The sequence below is a fragment of the Podarcis erhardii genome (genome assembly GCF_964252035.2).
Source record: "Podarcis erhardii genome assembly, chromosome: 13".
Taxonomy (NCBI): Eukaryota; Metazoa; Chordata; class Lepidosauria; order Squamata; family Lacertidae; genus Podarcis; species Podarcis erhardii.
Window position 1 is genome coordinate 22,347,134 of NC_138502.1, and position 23,670 is coordinate 22,370,803.

The 23,670-nt window shown below is 42.1% G+C and overlaps 1 protein-coding gene across 1 annotated transcript; it reads left to right on the forward strand.

Moving 5' to 3' along the window:
* The first annotated feature begins 810 nt into the window (after positions 1 to 810).
* Positions 811 to 23,405, forward strand: LOC309326930 (butyrophilin subfamily 2 member A2-like). Its single transcript, XM_081835959.1, has 11 exons — positions 811 to 872; positions 3,037 to 3,133; positions 4,107 to 4,463; positions 5,271 to 5,555; positions 5,997 to 6,095; positions 15,696 to 15,722; positions 17,256 to 17,282; positions 17,815 to 17,841; positions 19,725 to 19,751; positions 21,703 to 21,867; positions 22,536 to 23,405. The coding sequence occupies exons 2-11, from the start codon at positions 3,067 to 3,069 to the stop codon at positions 23,132 to 23,134; spliced, it is 1,680 nt and encodes a 559-aa protein (XP_081692085.1). The 5' UTR covers positions 811 to 872; positions 3,037 to 3,066; the 3' UTR covers positions 23,135 to 23,405.
* The last annotated feature ends 265 nt before the right edge of the window (positions 23,406 to 23,670 follow it).

Below are 23,670 nucleotides of genomic sequence, written 5' to 3' on the forward strand. Positions count from 1 at the left end.
CTTATATATGTATCAATGTGCCCCAATGGACATTTTCAAAAAAACACCCTAACAATTATTAATAAAACCACTGAACTTATTTAAAAATCACGTGTAATCCTGATTACTGAGTGGAATAACTTACCTTTGGTATTTTTAAATCTTAACTAAATGGCGTAAAACAGTGTTGGAACACTTTTACATTTCACACAATTTTTTAGTTGGCCTTGCTAAAAACACACCTACTCTCGTCAAACACCAACAGCTAGCTGATGGGCGGCGCGGTCGCAACTTTTGTACTCACACATGTATAGACACATTTTAGTGATGCCGTGACACAGATAACATTCCTCGATATTGAAATATTGTTGATGTATCAATGTGCCCCACTTTCCCCTATAGATGCAAATTTAGAAATAATTGCTACATTTTAAATAGAATTTCAGCACAGCTCATCATAGAACGGAGGTCTGTGACCAGGAGACTTGTGTGACTGTCGGGCTGTTGTCCTGAGGCTAATTGTTGCTGCAATACTTCAAGGTTTCTGTTCTCCCTGCTTAAGGTTATCTTTAAACCAGACTTGGGATAGAGAGCCATTCATATAGGACTGTCCTTTCAAATGAAGCCCTGTCACCACTGCATTAGCTCTACAAGTATCGGTGGAGCTTAGTGTTTGCTTGGGACAAGCATAGTGTTTGCACGGGACACTCCTCTATCCTTTGGAGGCAGGTGCTGACTGTCACAGGGCCATTAACCATAGAGCAAATTGTTGGCAGTTACTTATCTTGATGCAGAGCAGGAAAATTAAAGTAAATAATTTCCATAACACAGGTCCACCTGAAGCGGGAGCAAGGTACAGTAACTGACGAACAAATCTTACAGTTTCTTACAAGGTAAGAAAAATATTTCCAGAATTACATTTAATTCTTTTAGTTATTGGAATGTGTTTGTTTAATGATGAATTGGTGGTGAGGTGAAAGGGGAGAAGCTTCATTTGCTTCCATTCAGGATATATAGGATTCGTTTATCTTCGTGTAGAAACTTTCAAGTCACATTTGCAAATATACTTATGATAATAAATTTCAGGGGCTTCCATGCAAAATGTAAGTTTACAAATATAAATGTGTGTGTGTGTTTGAAAGAAGAATAAAAGTGACTTTCTCCTTTCTGCAGAGATCCTTCCTAGTCACACAAGCCTGAATACTCTTCATTGCTTCTTTCATTTGTAATGGACATAAAATGGCTGCTTCTTTGCCACTCCCATTTGCCACTGGCAAGTGATATTTATCCCTTGGCACACAGTTAGCTCTGCCATGGCATTTCTCAGACTTTTTCCACCAAGTTCCTGGTCTTCTGAGTTGGGGGTGTCATTCACCAGCTCTCAACTTGAAGGGTTTGTCCTGCTTTTCAAGCTCTTTAGTTAAATATGGATCTCCCACATAGTCATTCATTTCAGTACATATGTATTACCAGCCAGTTCTAGACCCTTTCTACAAAACCTGTTTTTCACTTCAGAGGTTGCAGTTTCCCATTATGGGAATATTTCTTATACCTCAATATGCTGTGCTGTGAAAAGCTCTGTATCAACATTAACATGAGGAAAGTGGATTAGTGAGTGGTGTAGGACAGAAAAAGCAGTAACTATGAGACATACATAGATGGTGCTGCACAACACAATTTACCTGTGACTTTTAAAATTTAGTATTGTGGTTTAATAATTTTGGAGCAGGGTGTTTGATTTCCTGAAATGCTGACAAGATGTGGGGAAAAACATCACCCATCCACTTACAATAGAGACAGAGTAGATGGCTTTTGAATTCATCTTTTTTTTACTACAGTATATATGCAATATATTTCTTTTGTCAGATCTAAACTGAAATAGGGTAAGAACACAAAATGTATTTTATATAAACAAAAGTAAAATCCTATACATGTCTCATTTTCAGATAAGTGTGCCTATAGAATACAGCTTTAGTTGACACATGCATTCTGCTGGTGTGGTGAAATGCAGAGCTATAAATCCCTTTGTTTTATTTAATATAATAATAAATTACAAATATACCTATATGTGGAGAAGGAGTAGAAGAATAGACAAACGGGGACATTGGAGTGAATGTATACTATATAAGTAGCAATCTTCTTTCAAGCTGCTTTCAACTCTAGGGGAAAGTGAAAAAAGACTTACCAGTATCGTTGCCACTTTATTTGTGCACCATTTCCCCACATACTTTGTGCTCAAAGCAATACACATCAAATGCATGACCAAAAAATCACTATCCATATTAAGCCATAAAAGCAAGTGAGCCCAGGCCAGAGAGTCCATATCATTGATTTCTGACAAAACTATCCATTTGACCTGACAGAATAATTGAGGTGGCCCCTTCCCCAGTGTCCCTAGGGCTACCGTCTTCCTTGAGGAAAATCAGAAACTGGGATGCCCAGGCTAGGAAGCATGGCAAATCAGCTCCTGATAGGTGGCCTGAGAAAACTACTGGGACAGCCCTCATTCACCTTCTCTGGGGCTATTAAAGTCCCATCTGCCCTGAGAGATGGCAAGGAAGCTGAGGCCAGGAGGAAATGCCATGAGTTGTCAGTCAACCTGAGAGGTCTCTGTCACTACATTTTTGTTCTACCATTTTAAAATTGTAAACGACCTCAAGTGCATTGACTGAAAAGTGGATGTGAAATCAATGCAATAAATATATAAATATAATAAGTTCAAAACAAGATAATCAGAATAAAAAAATGCATAATAGAAAAATAAACTTCAAATATAGCTTGGTTACCAGGAAGAACAAAACAAAACACTGTTTTAAATATGACCCTCTGACCCACTTGCAAAAGAGGATACAGATTTGCATAATATATACTATTCTTGGTATATATAGCATAAATAAAGTTTTAACAAAGCCAAAGTACATTACATGAAGATTAATGTACAAAGATGCCTATATTTATTTAAACAAAGTAGACAGAACTGTTTATAGTAATTAATAAATGGTGACCAGTGGATCTTGCAATTTTATATTTTATTTCTTTCTTCCAACAATTATGCAGGTATAGTCCTATTCTTCAGATCTTTGACCCATGTCTTCCTCATCAACAACTGTTTGCATCTTGATCTTCCTGGATATCTCCCATGTGCTAACTATAGGTAAGCAAGCTACTTTGTAAGGTTTACTGCAGTTAGCAGTTCAGCTCTGAGCTACTGCTTGTGTGTAAAGCACTGGTCTTCAACTGATGGCTCAGAACCCACTAATAGGTACTCCCAACATGCAAATCTGTGATAAAAGAGTAGGAAATGAATCCCCAAATGCATGTTTGGATTAAAAGTAGGTTCTGGGTCAAAAAATGTTGAAGATAACTCGTGTAAATTACTGCTGAGCAAAACATGCTTCTTAGAATCAAAGGTCATCTAGTACAACCTCTTGCAATGTAGGAACCTTTCCTGAAACATCAGTGACACATGACCATCCAAACTCTGCTTAGAAACCTCCAATAAAGGAGAGTGCACCACTTTCCGAGGGAATCTGTTCCACTGTTGAACAACTCTTACCATCCTGAAGTTCATTAGTATTCTGCAGAATAGAGTGGGACTATTGCTTCTCTTCCTCAGAACATTATACAGTGGACGCTCAGGTTGCAAACGTGATCGGTGTGGAAGGCAAGTTCGCAACCTGCAGCATTCGCAACCCACTACGCTGTGTTTGCGCATGCACGGGTCATGATTTGGTGCTTCTGCGTATGCATGAGTGCCGAAACCCAGAAGTAACCTGTTCCGGTATTTCTGGGTTCGGCGCAGTGCGCAACCCGAAATCACGCAACCTGAAGCATCTGTAATCCAAGGTATGACTGTACTTCAGTTGATGCAACCTAGAATAGCAATAGCTTTTTTTCTACTGCATGACAATGTTGACTCATGTTCAGATTGTGGTCCACTAAAACCCCTAGATCCTTTTCACATGTACTATTGGCAAGCCAGGTTTTTCCTGCCTGAGTGCAGAATCTTACACTTCTTACATGGGTGCCATATCTTCCCACCCCCAAAAAAGAATTCCATGGAGGAATCACTGCCAGTAGTGGTCAGTTTAAGGTGAACTTTTGATTATTATTTTTATTCCCCAAAGGTCGATTTACAATCATTCCACCTGAAAACCCTATAGTTGGTTTCCTTGGAAAAGAAGTTATCCTGCCATGTCAATTAACAACTTCAAGCATACCAGAAAGCACCAGCATCCAGGTCCAGTGGATCTTGGATAAATCCTCAGAAAAAATTGACGTGAAATCCTATTATGGTCAAAACAGGCCAGAAACACAAGATAGCAGATACCGAGGTCGAGCTGAGCTTTCCCGTATTGATCTTAGTAAAGGAAACATGTCTTTGATTCTGAAGAAAACCCATCTGAATGACCAAGGAAATTACACCTGTATAGTCTTCCTTGGAGACTGGTATGAGGAGGTGGTGGTTGAGTTGCTTTTGGCAGGTGAGTTTATTCTTATTAGTCTTATTATTAGGGTTGCCAAACTTCTGGGGCTGACCTGGAGTCTCTAGGTTTGCCTGCCCCACTCCAGGGTGCAGAAAGAGGACTTGAATCTCCAGGTGAGCAAGAGCACCTTTGGGGGAATACCATGTTTTTAGAAGACTCTGCATCAAGCTTACAGGCTTCAAGCCCGCAGAAGCCAATTGCTCCCCCCCCCAATATGTGTGTGTGTGCCACTTAACCTCCTTCTCCAGGGCTCTGTGTTGGGAGGGAGACCAGAGGAAGAAAAGGAAGTGTGCTGGGTTCTAGAGGAGGATGGGGTTAAGAATATGCATGGACACTTGGCACAAGATGCATGGCTGCAGAAGTGAGAGGAGCACATGAAGAATAACAGCAGTGGCCAAGCCTTGCTGCTTCCACCACCTACTAACTCCTGGATGTTCTTCTTGAGCACGTCTGAGGACACAGGGACATTGCCATGTGCTGTGGGCCATATTAAGCATACATTTTCAGAAATACAAGTTGTCAAACTTAAAACTGTAGAACCCAGGTCAGTGACTCACTCATTCAGACTTCTCAATCTTTTCGCACCCATGAGCACCACTGACAGGACCAATCTTCCTGTAGCTTGACAATACAGTAGACACAAAAATGGAATTTTGAGCAGTAGCTTGCCACAAAATGTGTACAGTAAGAACTGACTGTAATAATGCATCATTCCTGGTATTTGGTCAGTGTGCAGAAACTCTAGACAGGTTCTATGATACTTGGAGCAATGGCAAATTAATATGTGGTGTTCTTCTTTTGCAGCAAAAGGAACAGAGCCCACCATTGCCTTGGTGGACTATAAAGGCTGGGGGATTGGCCTCACCTGCAGCTCCAATGGTTGGTACCCAAAGCCCAAGGCTTTCTGGCTGGACAGTGAAGGGAAAGTCCAAAGTAAACAGTCAGACACTACAGTCACAGAGACCAAGGCAGGGAACTTCAGTGTTTCCAGTTCCATTACAATAGAATCAGGAGTTGACCATGAAGTCTCTTGCAAAATCATCAACGAACTGCTAGGGATGGAGATTGAATCAAGAATCCTGATTTCTGGTGAGTAGGGGTGAAGCAAAAGTGCCAAAAGGTTAAATGCTTTCACTCTGTTTTCAGTACAAGTATTATATAGGAAGAGAGGTTTGGGAAATTATTTCAATTTTAATGCCTTGAAGTACACAAGGCTCTTTGTTTGAATGGATTATCCAGATTATCTATAACTGTAGTTCTGCTCAGCAGCATTTCATCAGTTATCATCTGGGGTAATGGCTAAAGTGTCTTCTGGTTCCCATATCCACTATTCTCCAGAGAGGCAGGCAGGTCACAGCTGAAGCACCCCTATTGCCACAACTTCAGCTCAATCCCTCCCAAAATGGGAAGTTCAGGAGAATTTGAGGCAATGGAGGTGAGTGGCAAAGTCAGACTCTGGTTAATTAGTTTTGCAACTTGAAACCGGTTGGGTTAGTTTTGCTGTAACTGAGATTTTAATGTGTTTTTCAGATGCCCTTTATCCTGCCACTTCCCATTGGCTAGCACCCTTCCTAATCATTCTGTTGCTTTTCATCTGCCTTCTTGTTAGTGCTGGGTACAAAGTCAGACGTAAGTATTAAATCTGCCATTTTCATAATCTCATTAAACTGTAGATGTAAACTATTACAGAAACTTTCTGTTTATTTGTACCCATGTTTATAAAAATGAGTGGTGTGTTCTTAGATACAGAGAAGAAATACATACCAGTTAAATCAATACGTATTTACTATAGCCAGTAATTGCTCCTTAAACTGCCTTAAAATGAGCATAGTTTAAAAGCTGCTTCAGGCAATCGGAGTCACTTCCCCAATAGATAGTTGGCAAATTTAGTGCAGTTTACATTTTAGTGTGGTTCTACCTACTTTGGACTCAGCAAACCAGGATGCGAACCAAAATGCAAATTTATTGAATTTTGTGATTCATTATTTCAACCTGAAACATATTAGGGGAAAATGTACACAAAAAATGCATATACAGTTGTGAGAAGTCGTTCGTGGAAACAAACAGACAAAGGACTTCAATATAAGCTTAACCCTTTTATTAGTCGCGTTTGCAAAGGCGGACCCTCCGTACCCGTAGATACGAAGAGCCTCGATCAGGCATAAGCGCAGCAGTTTTATCCCTACAGCTGCCGCCCCTCTCTCAGAGGCTTGGCTTACAATCTACTTATCAGAGTTCAACACATTTCTAATACATTGTCCAATCTACACTAACCATTTCATCTATTATCAGATATGGGCCTACGCCCCTTGGATTTCCTTATCCTGTGTACGTAGCTCATGGGGACTTTCCAGACTGAGTTTGAGGCACACCCTTGCTTGTAATTTTTCTTTATTTCTTAATCTCACAATCCCCCCTCTCTTTGATACCTTGCCTCAAACTCACGTAGCTGCTCCCAGTGATTTCTCTCCTCCTCATTTGTCGGTATGGGTTCGTATCTCATTGCCATTAGTTGAGTGGTTACATGCCGCTGGGCTATTAGGGAGAGTGAGTTGTTAATAGTCTTAACGAAAATGGGTAATACACAGGGGATTAATACGCATCCAGCGGCTATTAACCCAATTAAAGCTACAATGGCTTGTAATCCAGGTAATTTTGGAAACCATGAGCTGAATAATTCCTTGAAGTTAAGGCCTTCCCATGTTTGCACAGGAACATGCGCTAACTTTATCATTCGGTCAGCTATATCTTTTACTACCCTTCCGCTATCATCTATTTCAATACAGCAATTTGTTAGATTAAATTTTTCCACAAACCCCGCCCTCTTTCGCTAATAAATAATCGAGCGCTAATCTGTTTTGCATAATATAGGTACGACTTTTTGCACTTTCCTTAGCGAGTTTTGTTAAAGCGGCAGCGGTTTCATTAGTTATAATTTCTACTACAGCTTGTAAGCGAATAATACGATTTAATAGATAAATTGGGTCCCTCCCAAAAGATCCCACTGTTCCATCATTAGCCCAAGTCGCGGGACCATAATATTGAATTATTCTTTCGGGGGGGCACTCATTATCCTGCCATGTCCCTATGTGAATCGCCCTCTTTCTCCTGGGCCCAATTTCTTCATATACAGGCATACCCAGCTTAGCTTTCGTCTCTAAGGGGAGTAAGAAGAAGCTCGAAGGGTGGTCAATACACAGGACCCTACCCAATTTAGAGGCAGCCTGTTATATGCATATCCCCCACATGCCCAATAAAATCCATCTGGGGTTGTCCATTCCTTCGAGGTGTTTTGGGGGTCCTGGAGAAAAGTCATGTTAATCATGTTAGCTAATGCAGGTGGCCATTCTCTGGTAATGTTATCTGAACTCCACCATTGCTTATCATTCCACTGTCCCACACAAGGGGTATCTCCCACCTTGGTGCTCCCCTCTGGGCTTGGCGCGTTCCTGACAAAGCATTCCATTCCCACCAGGTTATTTGATATTTGCCAGACCTCATTGCCTGGATGATAGTATGTGTATTTCTTTTCATTTCTCCAGACCTCAGTGTAATTTACCTCGTGAGCCACCCAAGGCCATTGGTCTCCCATGTTTGTCCCTCCACACACGAAACAATTCCTCACAGTTAACTCTTTGGCGATGGTCTCAGCCAGGCTTAAAAACATGTTATGGGCTCTTGGGGGTAGGGGTAAGTTGTTTAACTGCTGTATTTCTTCCTCGAAGCTCTCATATACTGAAATGGGCTTTTTGCTAACTTTTGTGGTATGTATTTTTATGATCAGATACCCATAAGGATCCCTTCCGGTTCCATCTATCCCTAAACCAAAATGAATATATTTGGGGCTAGTGGAAGGACGTTCCTTAGCCCATAAACATACAGGGTTGCATTTCCCCGAAATACAGGCCGTTAAAGCCGCCCCCTTGGTGATATTGATCCCCTCTGGGCCCCGATATGGGGGCGTCCCTTCCACCTCACCGGTATACCAATAATTTGTCGTCCGAGTGGCCCCTACATTAAAACCGGCAACCTGCTGGGACAGGTACTTATTCTTTTGGAGATAAGATCTCTCCCAGCTTAATGATCCACAGGTGACTCCAGCTTGATTATTAGGCCCTTGCCCCTTGGCGATGGCAATGCACGCATCAAAGCAGACATGTATCTTCGCTGTGCCCCTGGTGGAGTTATGGGCTATATATCCCTGCCTAGTTTGTGCTAGGGAAAACATGGACGCTCTCTCGCTTGCTTTGTTTGCTGTTCCCCCTTTATATCCATATACATATATGCTGGACGTAATGGGTCCCACTGCTAGGGGCTCGTAACATTCTATCTTATTTTCTCTAGTTTTGCATCTAAAACACAGGGATCTAATTTTTTCACACATTCTGGAGCAACGTTGTAATACATTAGAGTTCGTGTAATCATAGTCCCAGTCTTAGTAGTCTGGATGCACTGGTCACAATTCTGAATTTCTTTGGCCGTGACACCCCTTAACATAATCAACAGGCCAATTCCCATCACTACTTTCTTTACTCCCTCCCTTGTCATTGTTTCTGTCTTAATTGGTCCACTGCTTGCACCACTGTAGGGGTTCTAGTCAGACTACAATGGACCTCTCCTTCTAAGGTGATTGTGCAATATTGGATAATTATGTCCTCTATGAAGATTATGTTACATAACCTTGTACAATGCACGCATAGTACACAACACTCACAATGGGCACAACAACAACATTCATAGAAGCACTTGCAATCACAGAATAGGCACATTAAGGTCAGCGTTTGAGTCCTCTCTGGTTCCTGGTTCCCTGATTGGTAAGCGTCACCTTTAGTGGGTTGTCTGAATCAACAGATACCCTCCAATCTCGCGGAGCTTTCTTGACCCTATGATAGTGAGTCCACCCGTGCTCTCTGGTCCTTACTGCAGATTCGGTGGTAAGCAGTACCTGGAACGGACCTTCCCAAGCAGGTTGTAGCTTCTCCGCCTTCCACGCTTTTATCAGGACCCGGTCACCAGGCTGAAATGTGTGCTGATGTTCCAACAGTGGAGGACGCTGGACCAAAACGCCACGTCTATGAAGAGACAACAAAGACTGGGAGAGTGACCGCAAATATTTTCTTAGGAACAAATCTTTAAATTCTACCAGGGGCTGACCCAGCTGGGCTAGGTATGGTCTTCCCATCACCAATTCGAAGGGGGAGATTCCCAGATCCTTTCTTGGTGCTATTCGTATTCTTAACAAAGCCAGGGGAAGGTTTTTCGTCCAGGGTAGCCCATTTTCCAAGTATAATTTAGTTAAGTGTTTTTTAATTTCTGCGTTCGCCCTTGCTACCTTCCCACTGCTTTCAGGATGCCATGATGTGTGGAGGTCCCATTTAATCCCCAGGGCTACCATCACTTCTTGTAACACTTTCTGGGTAAAGTGTGTGCCTCTATCTGAATCTATGGCCTCGATTATTCCAAACCAGGGAACGATATGTTCTAGAACAGCTTTAGTAACCACTTGCGCCGTCGCCTTCCTGCTAGGGAAAGCCTCTATCCACCCCGTGAGGTGATCCTTGAACACCAATAAATATTTCTGCCCCCCCCCCCTTTCGGGTAGTTCAGTGAAATCTACCTGCACTCTTTGGAAAGGCCATACTGCTAACGGCCTCCCTCCTCTCTCAGTTGTTTTGGCCCTGGTCTTGTTTACTTTTTGACATATCAAACATTTCCAGGCTATGGCATGTGCCATAGGCCACATGTCCTTACTCCAATATAGGGGTCTTACCATATTGATCATAGCTTCCATCCCGAAGTGCCCACCCTCATGCACCTTTTCTAGGATCCCCATCATTATAGCTTTTGGTATTACCACTTGCCCTGCTGGGGTTTCCCATCCATTATCCCTCTGTTCCCATCCCTCCTTCTTCATGTAATCAATTTCTTGGGGGGTAAAAACCAGGTTTTCTGTGTCCGCTTTGGTCAAGACAGGTATTTTCAAACTATATTGTTGAACCAGTGCGGCTCTAGGGATGCCCTTGGCGGCTTCCTTCGCTCTCAAATTAGCCCACCTGTTTCCTACTTCTTCGGGACTCATTCCTTTGGTGTGGGCTGAAATATGAACCACTGCCACCTTTTCTGGTCCAGTAAGGGCATTCAATAGCCTTTCTAGCAATGCCATGTGCTCTATTTGCTTTCCATCTGCCTTAATATATCCCCGGTCCCGCCAAGTTCTACCAAAAGTATGTACCACCCCCCATGCGTAGCGGGAGTCTGTCCATATGGTTACCTCTAAGCCCCTTGCCAACTCGAGAGCCCGTGTCAGGGCCATGATTTCACATTTCTGAGCCGACCAGGTTGCTGGCAAAGCCCCGCTTTCGAGAATTTCCCCATCTTCTTTAACTATAGCGTATCCTGATTTTCTCCTCCCTTCTTCAACATAACTTGAACCATCAGTGTACCATCTTTCTCCTTCCGCCAGGGGCACTTCTGACAAATCTTCCTGGACTTTTGACATTAATTGTATAGTACTCATACAGTCATGTTCATCTGGCTCCCACTCTTTTCTTTCCCCGATCAGAAACTCAGCTGGATTTAAATTTCGGTCGGTTCCCAGAGTAATATTGGGGCTTGTCCTCAAAATAGTTTCATATTTTACTAAGCGACCGTCCGTCATCCAGGTGGAGGCTGCCCCCGTCATCACAGTAGATATTTGATGTGGGCTATGAACTATTAGGGCCCCTCCAAAAGTCAATTTTCTACTCTCAACCACCAATACAGCCGCTGCTGCCAGCGCCTGGATGCAGGTGGGCCATGCCCGTACTACTGGTTCCAAGGTTTTGCTAAGATATGCAACTGGCTGATATCGCCCCCCTCTCTTTTGGGCCAAGACCCCTACAGCAGTCTGGGAACCGATCGTTACATACAAGTGGAACGGTTGCTGAAGATTGGGCAATGCTAAGACCGGGGCCCCGATCAGTGTCCTTTTTATTTCTTCCCATTTTAATCCATCCTCCTGTTCCCATGTTACTTTTTCGTCCCCAATGAGTTTTTGATTTAAAAATTGAACCAATTTTGCATATTGGTCTATCCACAATCTACAATATCCCAGTAGTCCTAACATCCTCCTCACGTCTGTTTTATTTCTTGGGGGTTGCAATTCCAAAATTCCCTTAACTCTCTCTGGGTCTAGTTTTCTTGTTCCTCCTTCCAACAGATGCCCTAAATATTTTACTTTCTTTTGCACGAACTGCAGTTTTTCCTTTGACACTTTTACTCCTAATTTTCCCAACCAGTTCAATAATCTTATAGAATCCTGCCTCACTTCTTTTTCTTTTTCTCCTATCAATAACAAATCATCCACATACTGCAACAGACGGTTATGGCTAGTGGGAACGAAGTCAGCCAGCTTCTCTCCTATTGCCTGCCCAAAGAGAAGTGGACTCTCCATATACCCCTGGGGCAAGACTGTCCATCTGTACTGCTGTTTTCTGCCTGTCTTTGTATCTTCCCATTCAAAAGCAAACAAATCCCGACTCTCAATGTCCAGAGGACATGCCCAGAATGCATCCTTTAGATCTATTACTGTATACCATCGAGTGGAGGGGGGGATACGGCTAAGGAGAGTATACGGGTCGGGTACCACTGGAAAACGGGGAACTACTATATTGTTTACATTTCTCAGATCTTCAACCATCCGATATTTTCCGTCCTTTTTTTGTACCGCTAGGATGGGGGAATTAAAAGGTGACATGGTAGGTTCCAATAGTCCTTGTTTTAATAACCCATCCACCACTGGCTGCAGTCCCATTCTTCCCTTCCGGGTCATAGGGTACTGAGGGGTCCATGACTGGGTGATTCCTGGTTTTACTATGATCTTAATGGGGGCTATATCTAGTTTTCCCACCGCTCCACCACCTGCCCATACTATTGAATCTATTTGTCCTTCATCTTCCTCTCGTAAAAGATACATGGGGGTCCCTAAATCTAAGTCCATTAATCGGAACCCCAATTCTACCATCAGATCTCTTCCCAACAAATTTATCCCTGGTTCGGGTATAAACAATAATGACCCTTTCGCTGATTGGTCTCCTCTTGTTATAGTGGTTTCCTCTAACTGTATAACTTCTTTCGCCTTACCGCTTACTCCCACCACTTTCAAATTTGACGTTGTCTTGCATACCCCAGAAATGGGTGTACAAACGGAAGACTGAGTTGCTCCTGAGTCTACCAGGAAGACCAATAATTTTCTAGAGGGCCCCACACATAAATTCACCAGTGGCTCATTCCGGGCCCTTCGGACTGAGCCGGAGGTTTCCTATTCGTATAAACTGAACAACTCTGCCACTCCAGTGTCCTCCTCCGTTTCCGGTTGTCTTTTCGTCTGACTCCCCCTTCCTGCATTGTCTTTCTCCTGAATTTGAGTCCTCGGAGTCCGGCATTCTCGGGCAAAATGGCCAGGTTTGTTACACCTATAGCAAATAACACCGGGGCCCTGAGAATAGTTCCCCCGTCCTCTTCCCCTTCCTCGATACCCTATATATCCCTGCCCTCTGGTGGACTCATCTTTCTGTCGTTTTGGATTTTCCCACGCTTTCTGCAACGTGGCTGCCATCATTTGACATTTCTGCTTGTTTTTGACTGCCTCTCGGTTTACATAAACTTGTTGGGCAGTTCTCACTAGTTCTATGATGGCGGCGTCCTGCCAATTCATCTTTTGAAGTTTCTTTTGAATGTCTGGCCACGCCTTTGTGACAAACTGCATTTTTAAAAGGTTATCAAATGCCGTCGAATCCGGCGCCACCCCCGAATATTTAGTCAAGTGGTCTCTGATTCTCTGTATGAAATCGCCAGGCGATTCCTCTTTCTGTTGGTTGACCTCAAACGCTTTAGTGAGGTTCGAGCTTTGAGGTACAGCTCGTTTAATTCCTTCTAAGATCATTTCTTTCAAGTCCTGCATGTGGGTCCGATGGGTGGTATCATTAATATCCCAATTAGGGTCGGCTATTGGATACTTTACATCTGCCGCGACCGCTCCCTGTTGTGCCTGTTGTCGGGTGTCCCAATAGTTCATAGCCGCCCTCCTGATCATGGCTTTTTCCTCCGGGGTAAACAAATGTCCCAGAATGTACATCAGTTCTGTGTATGTATATAGGTGTGGCCCCATCCACATTTGCAGGAGGTTGGCGACCTCCTGACTATTCTCATGTAATTTTGGCAGAGTCTGTTTCAGTTCTCTAAGTTCTGATGGCTTAATGGGACTGACCACATATACCATGACTGGCTGTCCGTTAGCATTGATACCTCCTGGTGTTTCTCTAAGTGGATAACTCTGAACCGGAGAATCACTATTGACTCTAAATCTAGCGGGACTGAATGGTAAGTTTTCTACGTCCCTCTTTAGTTGGGCTAGTTCTCTTTGTAGCCCAGAATAGGGAGGCGGAGCAGATGGGGTACTGAACTCGCCTGTTGATCCTCCCTCCCCTTCCCTACCTAAAACTTTGGTCTCTATCTCTCTCCCTTGTCCCTGACTTCTGACCGGTGCATCTAATGGTATGTAGGGGAGGAGCATCGGTGTGCCAGGTGTTACTGAGGGAGGTTGAACCAAAGGGAGGGGGATCGGTGTGCTCGGTACAACCGGGGGAGGTTGAACCGAAGGAACCGGTTTCTGTTCGTCCTCCAATTCGTCCTCCTTAGTCCTCACGGGGAGTTGCTTAAGAGGTGGGGGGTCCGGTCCAAAAAACCGGACGTGAAACCACACTTCCAAATAAGGCTTCTCCCTGTTCCTCTTATTTTCTATAAGGTACTTTTTCAATTGTGTCATCCAATACCTTTCAGTCTCCCCCTCAGGGTTCCAGTTGTACATTTTGTCCGACCCTATAGGGTATTTTGGCCAAATCACCCTACAGAAGTTAATCATAATTACTTTTGATAAACCAACTGTATATTGTCTCATATAATCCTCATTCCATTGTATTAATACTTGCCCTAATGGACTATTAGGGTCTATAGGACCCTTCACATTTATCTCCTTCTGTCTCTTACTCTGACCCTTACCCATGGTTTACAATGTCTCCAACTTCACTCTCTATCACAATCACACGGAATCGCCTGGCCGCTTCCCTCGCGGGATAGACGGAACCGCAAGCTAATCCTCTCGTCAGGGCAGAGCCCTGATCCACACTCACGCGTCCGTATGGAACCTCTCTTTCACTCAAGAGACGAGTCTCTCACCCCCGCCCCGTAACACAGTTTACAAAATTCTCACGTCTACTCACCCAATACAGTCCAGCGCCGCTTCTCGCGACTAGTGAACAGGCGGGCGTCCCCGCTGGGCTCTCGCGGTCCCTGACCGCTAATAATCGAGACTGTCTCTCCCACCTTTATTGAGTCCTGTCTTAGCCCTTGTGGATCGCTATGAACAAATCCTGGCCCTGAGCCACTCCGAAAGGACGGAGGGGCGCCTGCCCGGGGTCCGAGTATCGCTCAAGCCACCCGTCAAGGGCCCCACGTTGGGCGCCAGAATTGTGAGAAGTCGTTCGTGGAAACAAACAGACAAAGGACTTCAATATAAGCTTAACCCTTTTATTAGTCGCGTTTGCAAAGGCGGACCCTCCGTACCCGTAGATACGAAGAGCCTCGATCAGGCATAAGCGCAGCAGTTTTATCCCTACAGCTGCCGCCCCTCTCTCAGAGGCTTGGCTTACAATCTACTTATCAGAGTTCAACACATTTCTAATACATTGTCCAATCTACACTAACCATTTCATCTATTATCAGATATGGGCCTACGCCCCTTGGATTTCCTTATCCTGTGTACGTAGCTCATGGGGACTTTCCAGACTGAGTTTGAGGCACACCCTTGCTTGTAATTTTTCTTTATTTCTTAATCTCACACAGTGGTACCTTGGGTTATGAACTTAATTCGTTCCAGAGGTCCGTTCTTAACCCAAAACAGTTCTTAACCTGAGGCGCACTTTTGCTAATGGGGCCTCCTGCTGCCGCCGCACGATTTCCGTTCTCATTCTGGGGCAAAGTTCTCAACCCAAGGTACTACTTCCAGGTTAGCGGAAGTGTAACCTGAAGTGTTTGTATCCTGAAGCGTTTGTAACCGAGATACAACTGTATTAGTGAAAATAATGCATCATATTAAAAGAAATAGCCTTCAAAAATGCGTGTATTACGAGAAATAAGGACTGTCAGATAAATAAATTGTCTGATTTCTATAATTTGCTATATTTATTTCAGAGAATTATCAGAAGTTATCTCAATGTGGTGAGTAATTGATAATGACATATTTTATACATATCATTTATGTAAGGGATGGGGAGTTTACTACAATGTTATTGGGAGAAGTATAAAGAATCACAATCAAATTCCCTGGCACGACTATTTTCTTTTCCTTGGATGAAAACTAATTCCACCTCTACAGAGCATAAAGCCCTATTATTCAACTATGGCTAACCATGGAATATTCTGTTATTTAGCTTTTCTGGGGTTTCATTTACCTTTTTGAATGATTATTTGTTGATTTAAAATTGTATTCATATTTTCTGTAAATTAGTTATATTCACACTTTTGGTATCTGATCTTCTGATGAAGGGCAATCAAGATACATTTTGAGTATCAAAGATGTCTCTAAGTGATGGACAATTAAAATCATACCCTCCAACATTTCTCTGATGAAAATAGGGATGTCCCATTCCATAATGATAATTTTACTATTTATACCCCACATATCTGGCTGGGTTGCCCCAGCCACTCTGAGCAGTTTCCAACATACATAAAAACACAATAAAAAATTAAACTTTTTTTAAAAAAACTAACAAAAAACTATACAGGATTGCTTTCAGACAGCTTGGGAGTCAAATAACTCCAAACCCTCTAACATTTCTCCAATGAAAATAGGGACAACCTAAGGAAAAGTGGGACACTCTGAGATCAAATCAGAAACTGGGACGACTTCTCTAAATCAGGGGTGTCCCTGGAGGGTCTGGTAGATGAAGTCATGCTCAGACATCATCTTCCTGCTGAGATCTGTAGGATCAATTGAAATAAGATCACTGATTATAGTGAGTCTACTTTGATTATGATTTGTTAGATGTAAGCAAGAAGTGGGGGAATTCACAATGGCTACAATTTATTTCTGGTTGTTTTGGAGAGAAGCATTAAACGCATGCTTACCATTTCTGCCACTTGAATCCCTGGTGTCCTTGGTGGCTAGGAGTGCCTTTTGTCACCTTGGGCAGGTGCCACAGATAGAATCATTCCTGAACTGTGATAGGTTGACCACAAGAGATCAGTCATTGGAAATGCCAAGACCCTGGTAATTCATTCTATACAGGACTTCTCTTGTGGTCGATCTGGAAACTGCAGTCAGTGCAGAATGCTGCAATACTGGCTGCACTGGCTGCAACTTTGATACTAAGCTAAGTTAAAGGTATTACTATTAGTATGTAAAGCCATTAACAATTTGGAACCACTTTACATGCCAAGTTGAATGTTTCAGTCCACAGAACTTGCACTTTTACCGGTGCCACAAACTTCTTTATTTCAGCAAGTCTCCCTAGATATATATTTACGTAGTTATCTATGCTCTATTTCAGTGATATTTATCTTTTGTATACTTTTTAATCAGTCTTGTTGGTTTTAATTGAGTTTAGCTGAGTTTTACCAATAGTTTCAGTGTGTGCATCACTTTAAAAGCTTTATGATTGTGGTGTACAAATCTTTCTAAACAGATACAGTGCAGCATATAATGTTCAGTAAATAAATGAATAATGTTGCAATGCATCTTGTTTTCTGCAGAAAAACAGAAGAATGAAGCACAAGCTGGTAAATGCCTCTAAGAGAGATTCACTTCCTCTATAGCACTGTTCCATAATTGTTTATATTTTTAGCATATACTAGCAGTATTGTCTTCTTTTTTAAAAGCCCAGTAAAGAGGAGAAGGAGAAAAATAGCAAAATTTTAACCACAATAAATGAGTAAACAACAGAATATTTTTTTAAAAAGAGATCTTATTACCTGGCAAAACTTAATGAGCTGGAATAGCTATATGACTGGATAGTCATACAGTAGCCCAGGTGACTGAAGCTATTCAAAGCAGAGGTTGGGTTGAGCAAGGAATGAATAATCCTGTCACATCCTCAAGATAACTTGTCAAGGTAATGCTTTATATACCATATCTTGTATTATTAATAGTAGTTGTGTTGGCAATAGTAACTAACAGGCAGAGTAGTAGAAGGAACTCTCCCCACATAAGATACCCCTTTAGCTATATTGGTGGAAGTAAATTATTGATTAATCATACTTACATGTATGTATAGAGTGTGTATGACTAACATTTTGCTATCACTCTTTTCAGACCTAAATCATGTAACCGAAGCAATAGGTAAGATCAGATTGTTTCCCTTTTCTCAAGCTCCCTTTTATATATAGGCAGGATTTCTTCTATCCTTCCAAGATTTCAAAAGCCCAATTTTCTGCAGTATAGGTTCATCGATTCATCTCCTGTCTAGGCATTTCATATTGCTATGAAGTTTTATTCCTGGAACCATGTTCAAATTGACAAGTGCAAGAGGCATTTCAAACTGGAAGCATTCCATAATGCTGACAACTTGGAGTTGGGCTGTTAAGGGTCTTCCAGATATATCAAGAAAGGAAAGGATGAACTAGATCCATTAGCTAGAGAAGAGAAAGCCAAGGAGGAGGAGGAGGAGATATGTGATCATGTTTATATGTTGGGGGGGGATAAAAATAGGAAGAATAATATATGTATTCTTCTGGTTTTAACATATGCCTTATAGTGTACCAGGAATTCAAGCGGTAAAACACTGTGGGCAAGCCCTGCCACTGCCTATGTATGGTCACAACTGAAGCATTGACTGGCTCCAGTAATTTTCACAGCAGATCTGCCAAAAGCCATCTTCTTCCTCCTGCTTTTTTCAGATCCACTGTTAGATAGAACTCTCTCATGCAGAAGCTAAGTCAGGAAGAGCCGTTTCCACCCCCAGCAGGATTGCAGCCCAATCCCTCTCCCCACTGCCTCTTCCCTCTGCCAATGGCTACAGCTGTCCTGAGCTTAGCTGGTGAGCTGAAGTGGTCATCACTTTCCTTTTTCTCCCATGTGAGCCTCTGGGCAGATCCACAACATGTGTTTTGGAGCACAGGCAATGGAGCACAGCCAGTGCTTCCAAAGTGAATAACACTTGCCAAATTATGGGCAAAGAGGCCCAATATTTTGTTTTGATTTTGTTTTTTGTCCTCTATGATCGGTGTAAAACTTCTACTTTGCTTAGTTCCCCTTTTGGTCTTTAACCTTTATTTTTGGAAGAATTGGGTGAAATTGTCAGGCATGGATTTTCCCCCCCATTCAGTGGGGATGAATCCTTCCAAAATTAAAAAGAATACCTGCTGCAAAGTTTCACCTTCCCCAAACAAGGGTAGTCCAGTAAAGGATTCTGGGGGACGTGGCCTTGTCCTAAGCCTAAGGAGGTGTGGGCCCACGGCACACCTCCACGCGGTGACACTGTGGGAGGTCCTAGTTGACGTGCATCAGCAGGACTCCTCCCACTGGTGATTAACCCTTTCGGCTTAGAGCCGGTTAATAGTTAGGACCAATGCCTAAGGCCAATACCGCTCAATTCCTGTAATCAATAAAGTTGTGGCCTAATTCGACCCATTAACCTGAATTCTTGTGTCCTGTGTCTTTATTTCTTCGGGGGGGGGGGAGGCGGGAACTTGCCACGCAACCTTTATTTTTGGAAGAATTGGGTGAAATTGTCAGGCATGGGTTTTCCCCCCCATTCAGTGGGGATGAATCCTTCCAAAATTAAAATGAATACCTGCTGCAAAGTTTCTGTAGACTTTCTGTTTGAGGTAGCTAACAATAAGCCACATAAATTGCCTTTTAAAGTCATATATGAAAACAGCATATATGAGAGAAGTACTTCTGGGAAAGAAATCTTCCAAATTATGGACAAATAGGTGCAGGGTTGTTTTGTGCTGGGCACAAACTAAATTAAAAGGAATTTGCTCCCCTGTCTGTGGTTTTGAGAGCAGATTTTATTATGAGAATAGCACACATCATACAGGTATCCATAGGAAGGTAATCTGCACAATTGCAGGAGGACAGAGGCTATAAAATTACGATGAATGGAGGATGGGCTGCTTCAGGCTAGTGTTCTGCTCAAATTGCACCAAGTATCCCAGTAACTGAATGAAAAGCTGGGTATATGTGTGCTAAGATTTACTCTTTTTCATTTATTGTTGTAGAAACTGAGAAACACACAGGACAAGCAAGTGAGTATCCTTTGAATGAATAACTAGCCACAAAGTGCCTGTTGTCTTTGATAAACTGCAAGCTTCTTTCCTGCACTTATGTGAGCCATTCTTACCAACTCCTTGATACACAACAAAAGGCCAGCAGCAGACTTGGGTTGGCGCTGAGAAAGCCCTTGGGGTTTTTTAACTTCCAGATCTCCAGATAGGCATTTTAGAGGAAGGGTTGGATATACATATCAAAATGATTCTGCAACCTGAAAATACAGACAATGCACCTACTTTTATCCAAGAAAATCTTTAATAAAAATTATTTTAAAAAATAGAAAATGAAATCAACAAATCCATGTTCCTAGTAGAATAAAGAGCATGGGGAACAGGCCCACCTATTGACTGCTAAACAAATAATAGCACAATACATTCTGATGAACTCCTGTTGCAATAACTTTGCTGGATGTGGTCTGAAGAATCATTTATTGGTCTTGGGACAGTGAAATAACTTATTATCATAAGAATTTATATGTGATAATAATAGTTTTCAATATCTACATAGGAGGGACATGACTGCAATGGGGAAGGAGGAGATGAACAGCCAGCAGTGCAGAGAATTAGGTGGTGGGTGCCTGGCAGTGGCAAGGAACAAGGGGTCACGGGGAGCCGCACTGTGGGTTTTGCATCTAGTATGCACTAAAAGCAACACAGGACCTATATGGATCTTCAGTTGTGTAGCTTGACCTCACATCTTAGTCATTCGCCTCTTCGCGTTTATTTTCTTAAGTCTTCATTGTTCTAATCCAAGTCATTCTTTTATAGGTGTTTGTGAATTGGAACACCGTGTTGGTGAGACAAAATTTGATGTATGGATTTGGAGGCAGGAATTAGGGATTGAATTAATAAGGAGGGAGTAGGACGGTGACATGCATTTTGGTAGGAAAAAGTACTATATTTTACAATTTGGCTCAGAATTTTTTTTGCTAACATTTATTTCAAATATATAATAGTATTATGAGTTTACCCTGCAATATATTTTCCATAGGTTGGATTCAACTAAGTTAGTTGCACTTGGTCCACCTTTAAATCAATGGGACAAATACGTCACCATGACTAATTTCTTACTTTAATTTCAATAGGACCTAAGCGTGACCAAGATCACATCTCCACCATACATTTAAAACAATATTATACCACTTTATCAGTAATGGCTTTCCCCAAAGCATCTTGGAAATGTTATTTGTTAAGGGTGCTGGGAGTAGTGAGGAAACACACACAACCACTATTCCTTTAAAGCCCTAAATGGTCTCGGTCCTGTATACCTGAAGGAGCATCTCCACCCCCATCATTCAGACGCTGAGATCCAGCGCCAAGGGCCTTCTGGTGGTTCCCTCATTGCGAGAAGTGAAGTTACAGGGAACCAGACAGAGGGCCTTTTCGGTACTGGGGCCCGCCCTGTAGAACACCCTCCCATCTGATGTCAAGGAAATAAGCAGCTATCCTATTTTTAAAAGACATCTGAAGGCAGCCCTGTTTAGGGAAGTTTTAAATGTTTAATGCTGTATTGTTTTTAACATTCAACTGGGAGCCTCCCAGAGTGCCTGGTGAAACTCAGCCAGATGGGCGGGGTATAAATAATAAAATTGTTGTTGTTGTTGTTGTTGTTATTATTATTCCCCTCACAGAGCTGCACTTTCCAGAGGATTGATGGTTAAACCACTGTGGGAATTGTAGCTCTATAAGGCGTCTCCTAACAGCTCTCAGCATCCTTAACAAATTGCAGTTCCTAGGATGCTTTAGGGGTAGTCATGGAATAATAATGCTATAAATATAAGTTGAGGATGTAGACTAAGTTTGTCATGATGCACAATCCCATATATTTTGACAATGATATCACTAATTGGAATATTCTTTCACTTCAGGTTATCTCTGCATTGAGCTGGGTAAGGCAGAGGGCTTTTGATGAGGCAATGATTGCTCTGTACTGAAGTACTGTTTTCTAGTATGTTAATTGGGTCTAAATCACTTTATTCAATTCTGAAAAATTCTGGGTTGTTCACTTGTTTCATAGATGTTTCTCTGTTCTCTATGATTGATAAATTTTCCCTTCTGTTTGTAGAGGTTAGAAGAGCTCAGCAATACGCAGGTAAGGAAACTGTCATGATTAGGCTTAATGCATGGATGTGCATACATGACTCAAATGTCATCACTCAGTGACTTTTCACTTGTGGTCCTTTTGCATATGAAAACATCACAGTAGCAATGGATTAATTCAATTTGTGCTTTCATAGTTTTAATGAATTCTGAGGCAATCAGAATTCAACATCCGGGTGTCTAAAACGGTCCTGTCCTTGCTCTAGTTGTATGAAAGTGCAGAGCTGACATGCACACAGACCAGAGAGGATCTGAGCCATCAGATTTCTTTAGGACTGTACTTTGCATGTGGCTGTCTGTATAGAGAAGTCAGCACTTGAGCTCTTTCTCATGTGTAGAATTATTAATCTCAAAAGAGCCCAGGGCAGAAAACAGATACACAATGTAAAATTAAAAAAAAACAAACCGAAAACATTCTGAAACAGGGGAAGGTGTGATGACAACACCTCTACAGCCATGTCTTCTTATTGTACTGAGTTCCTACACAAGTGTGTTGGCATTTCTATATAGACAAACAAATAAAGTTTCTGTATCCAAGTTGTGCAGTTACTATAATTGGTCAGCTATGAAATAAGATGTGTTTTCTACAGCAGATTGAAACATCTACTGCTCCTGAACTAAACATGGTTTCCTTTCTCCCTGTGATTGCTTCCCTTATAGTTGCTGTCACTTTGGATTCATATTATAAACATCCAGAAATCAGCATCAGTGAGGATAAAGAAAGAGCCAGCCTTCAAACTCTCTCCTCTGGGAAAGAAGTAACTGCTCTGGGAACTCAGATTTTTGTGGGGAAAGAAGGTTATGCTGCTGGGAAACACTACTGGGAGGTGGAGGTAGGAGAGAGGTTGGACTGGGAGCTGGGGGTGCTGACTCAGGCTGAAAGGGACAAATTCCAAGAGGAAAAGGTTGCTAAGTCCTTTGGGGAAGGCTGGTGGGCTCTCAAAAGCAGCCAAGGAAAATTTTTTCTCAGTTCATGTGAGAAAGAGATTGAAAAGAAGCAAGATGTGTCTTATTCAGTGATTGGTTTGTTACTGGATCAAGGAAAATGGGAAATCTCATTTTTTAACTCCAGAGGTGCCTGTTTCCTTATAGATTCTATCCCCATTAAATCCAGGGACAAATTGTACCCATTTTTAGATTATGGCAGTGCTTCAGAAAACAGTGGTCCAAAGCCATCAGACAAAAGCAATGTTTCAGAAAACAGTGGTTTCAAGTCATTAAAGAAAAGCGTTTCAAACTTAGTAAAGAAATTCATATAGAAAATAAGAGTTCTCAGGGAAGAACTGTTGGCATGAAATGCCCAGGCTTCACAAGGAGGGTAGAATAATGGAAACAGTACTAGCATGATTGAACTGATGGATATTTTGCTTTGCTTTTGCCATTTCTTTTTCTTTTATTTGTTTTTAAAAACCACTGCTATGGATGTACATTTACGGTACCAACTCAGCCACCATGCTGTATATTTTCCTTCATTTTTGTGTATGGGCCTTTGTCATATTTGTAAATAATTTTTTAAAAAAATACTAAAAACAGGGTTTGTTGGGAGTTTGCTAATAATGGGGTCCTCACCCCCCACACACAAGTGAAACCTTTATGTAGTAGAGTTTATGTGCAAAGCAGGCAGCAGAGTCAAGATTGAAATGGGGCAAACTGTGTTTAAGAAAGAGTTGAGATAAGTAACAAGGAAGGTGAAAGGGAAAAGAGAGCGAATGTGAAAATGGGGAAACAAAAGGGATTGCAAAAAAGGAGGGAATGGGAGACATGGAAATTGGGTTAAAGGTTAAAGCAGGAGTAT

Bases quoted from the DNA above. Each gene is read 5' to 3' on its own strand.
- LOC309326930 (XM_081835959.1), top strand. From the start codon at position 3,067: ATGTCTTCCTCATCAACAACTGTTTGCATCTTGATCTTCCTGGATATC. The intron at 17,283-17,814 runs GTAAATGCCTCT...CACTCTTTTCAG, and splicing joins GAAGAATGAAGCACAAGCTG to ACCTAAATCATGTAACCGAA. The intron at 19,752-21,702 runs GTGAGTATCCTT...AATGATTGCTCT, and splicing joins GAAACACACAGGACAAGCAA to GTACTGAAGTACTGTTTTCT.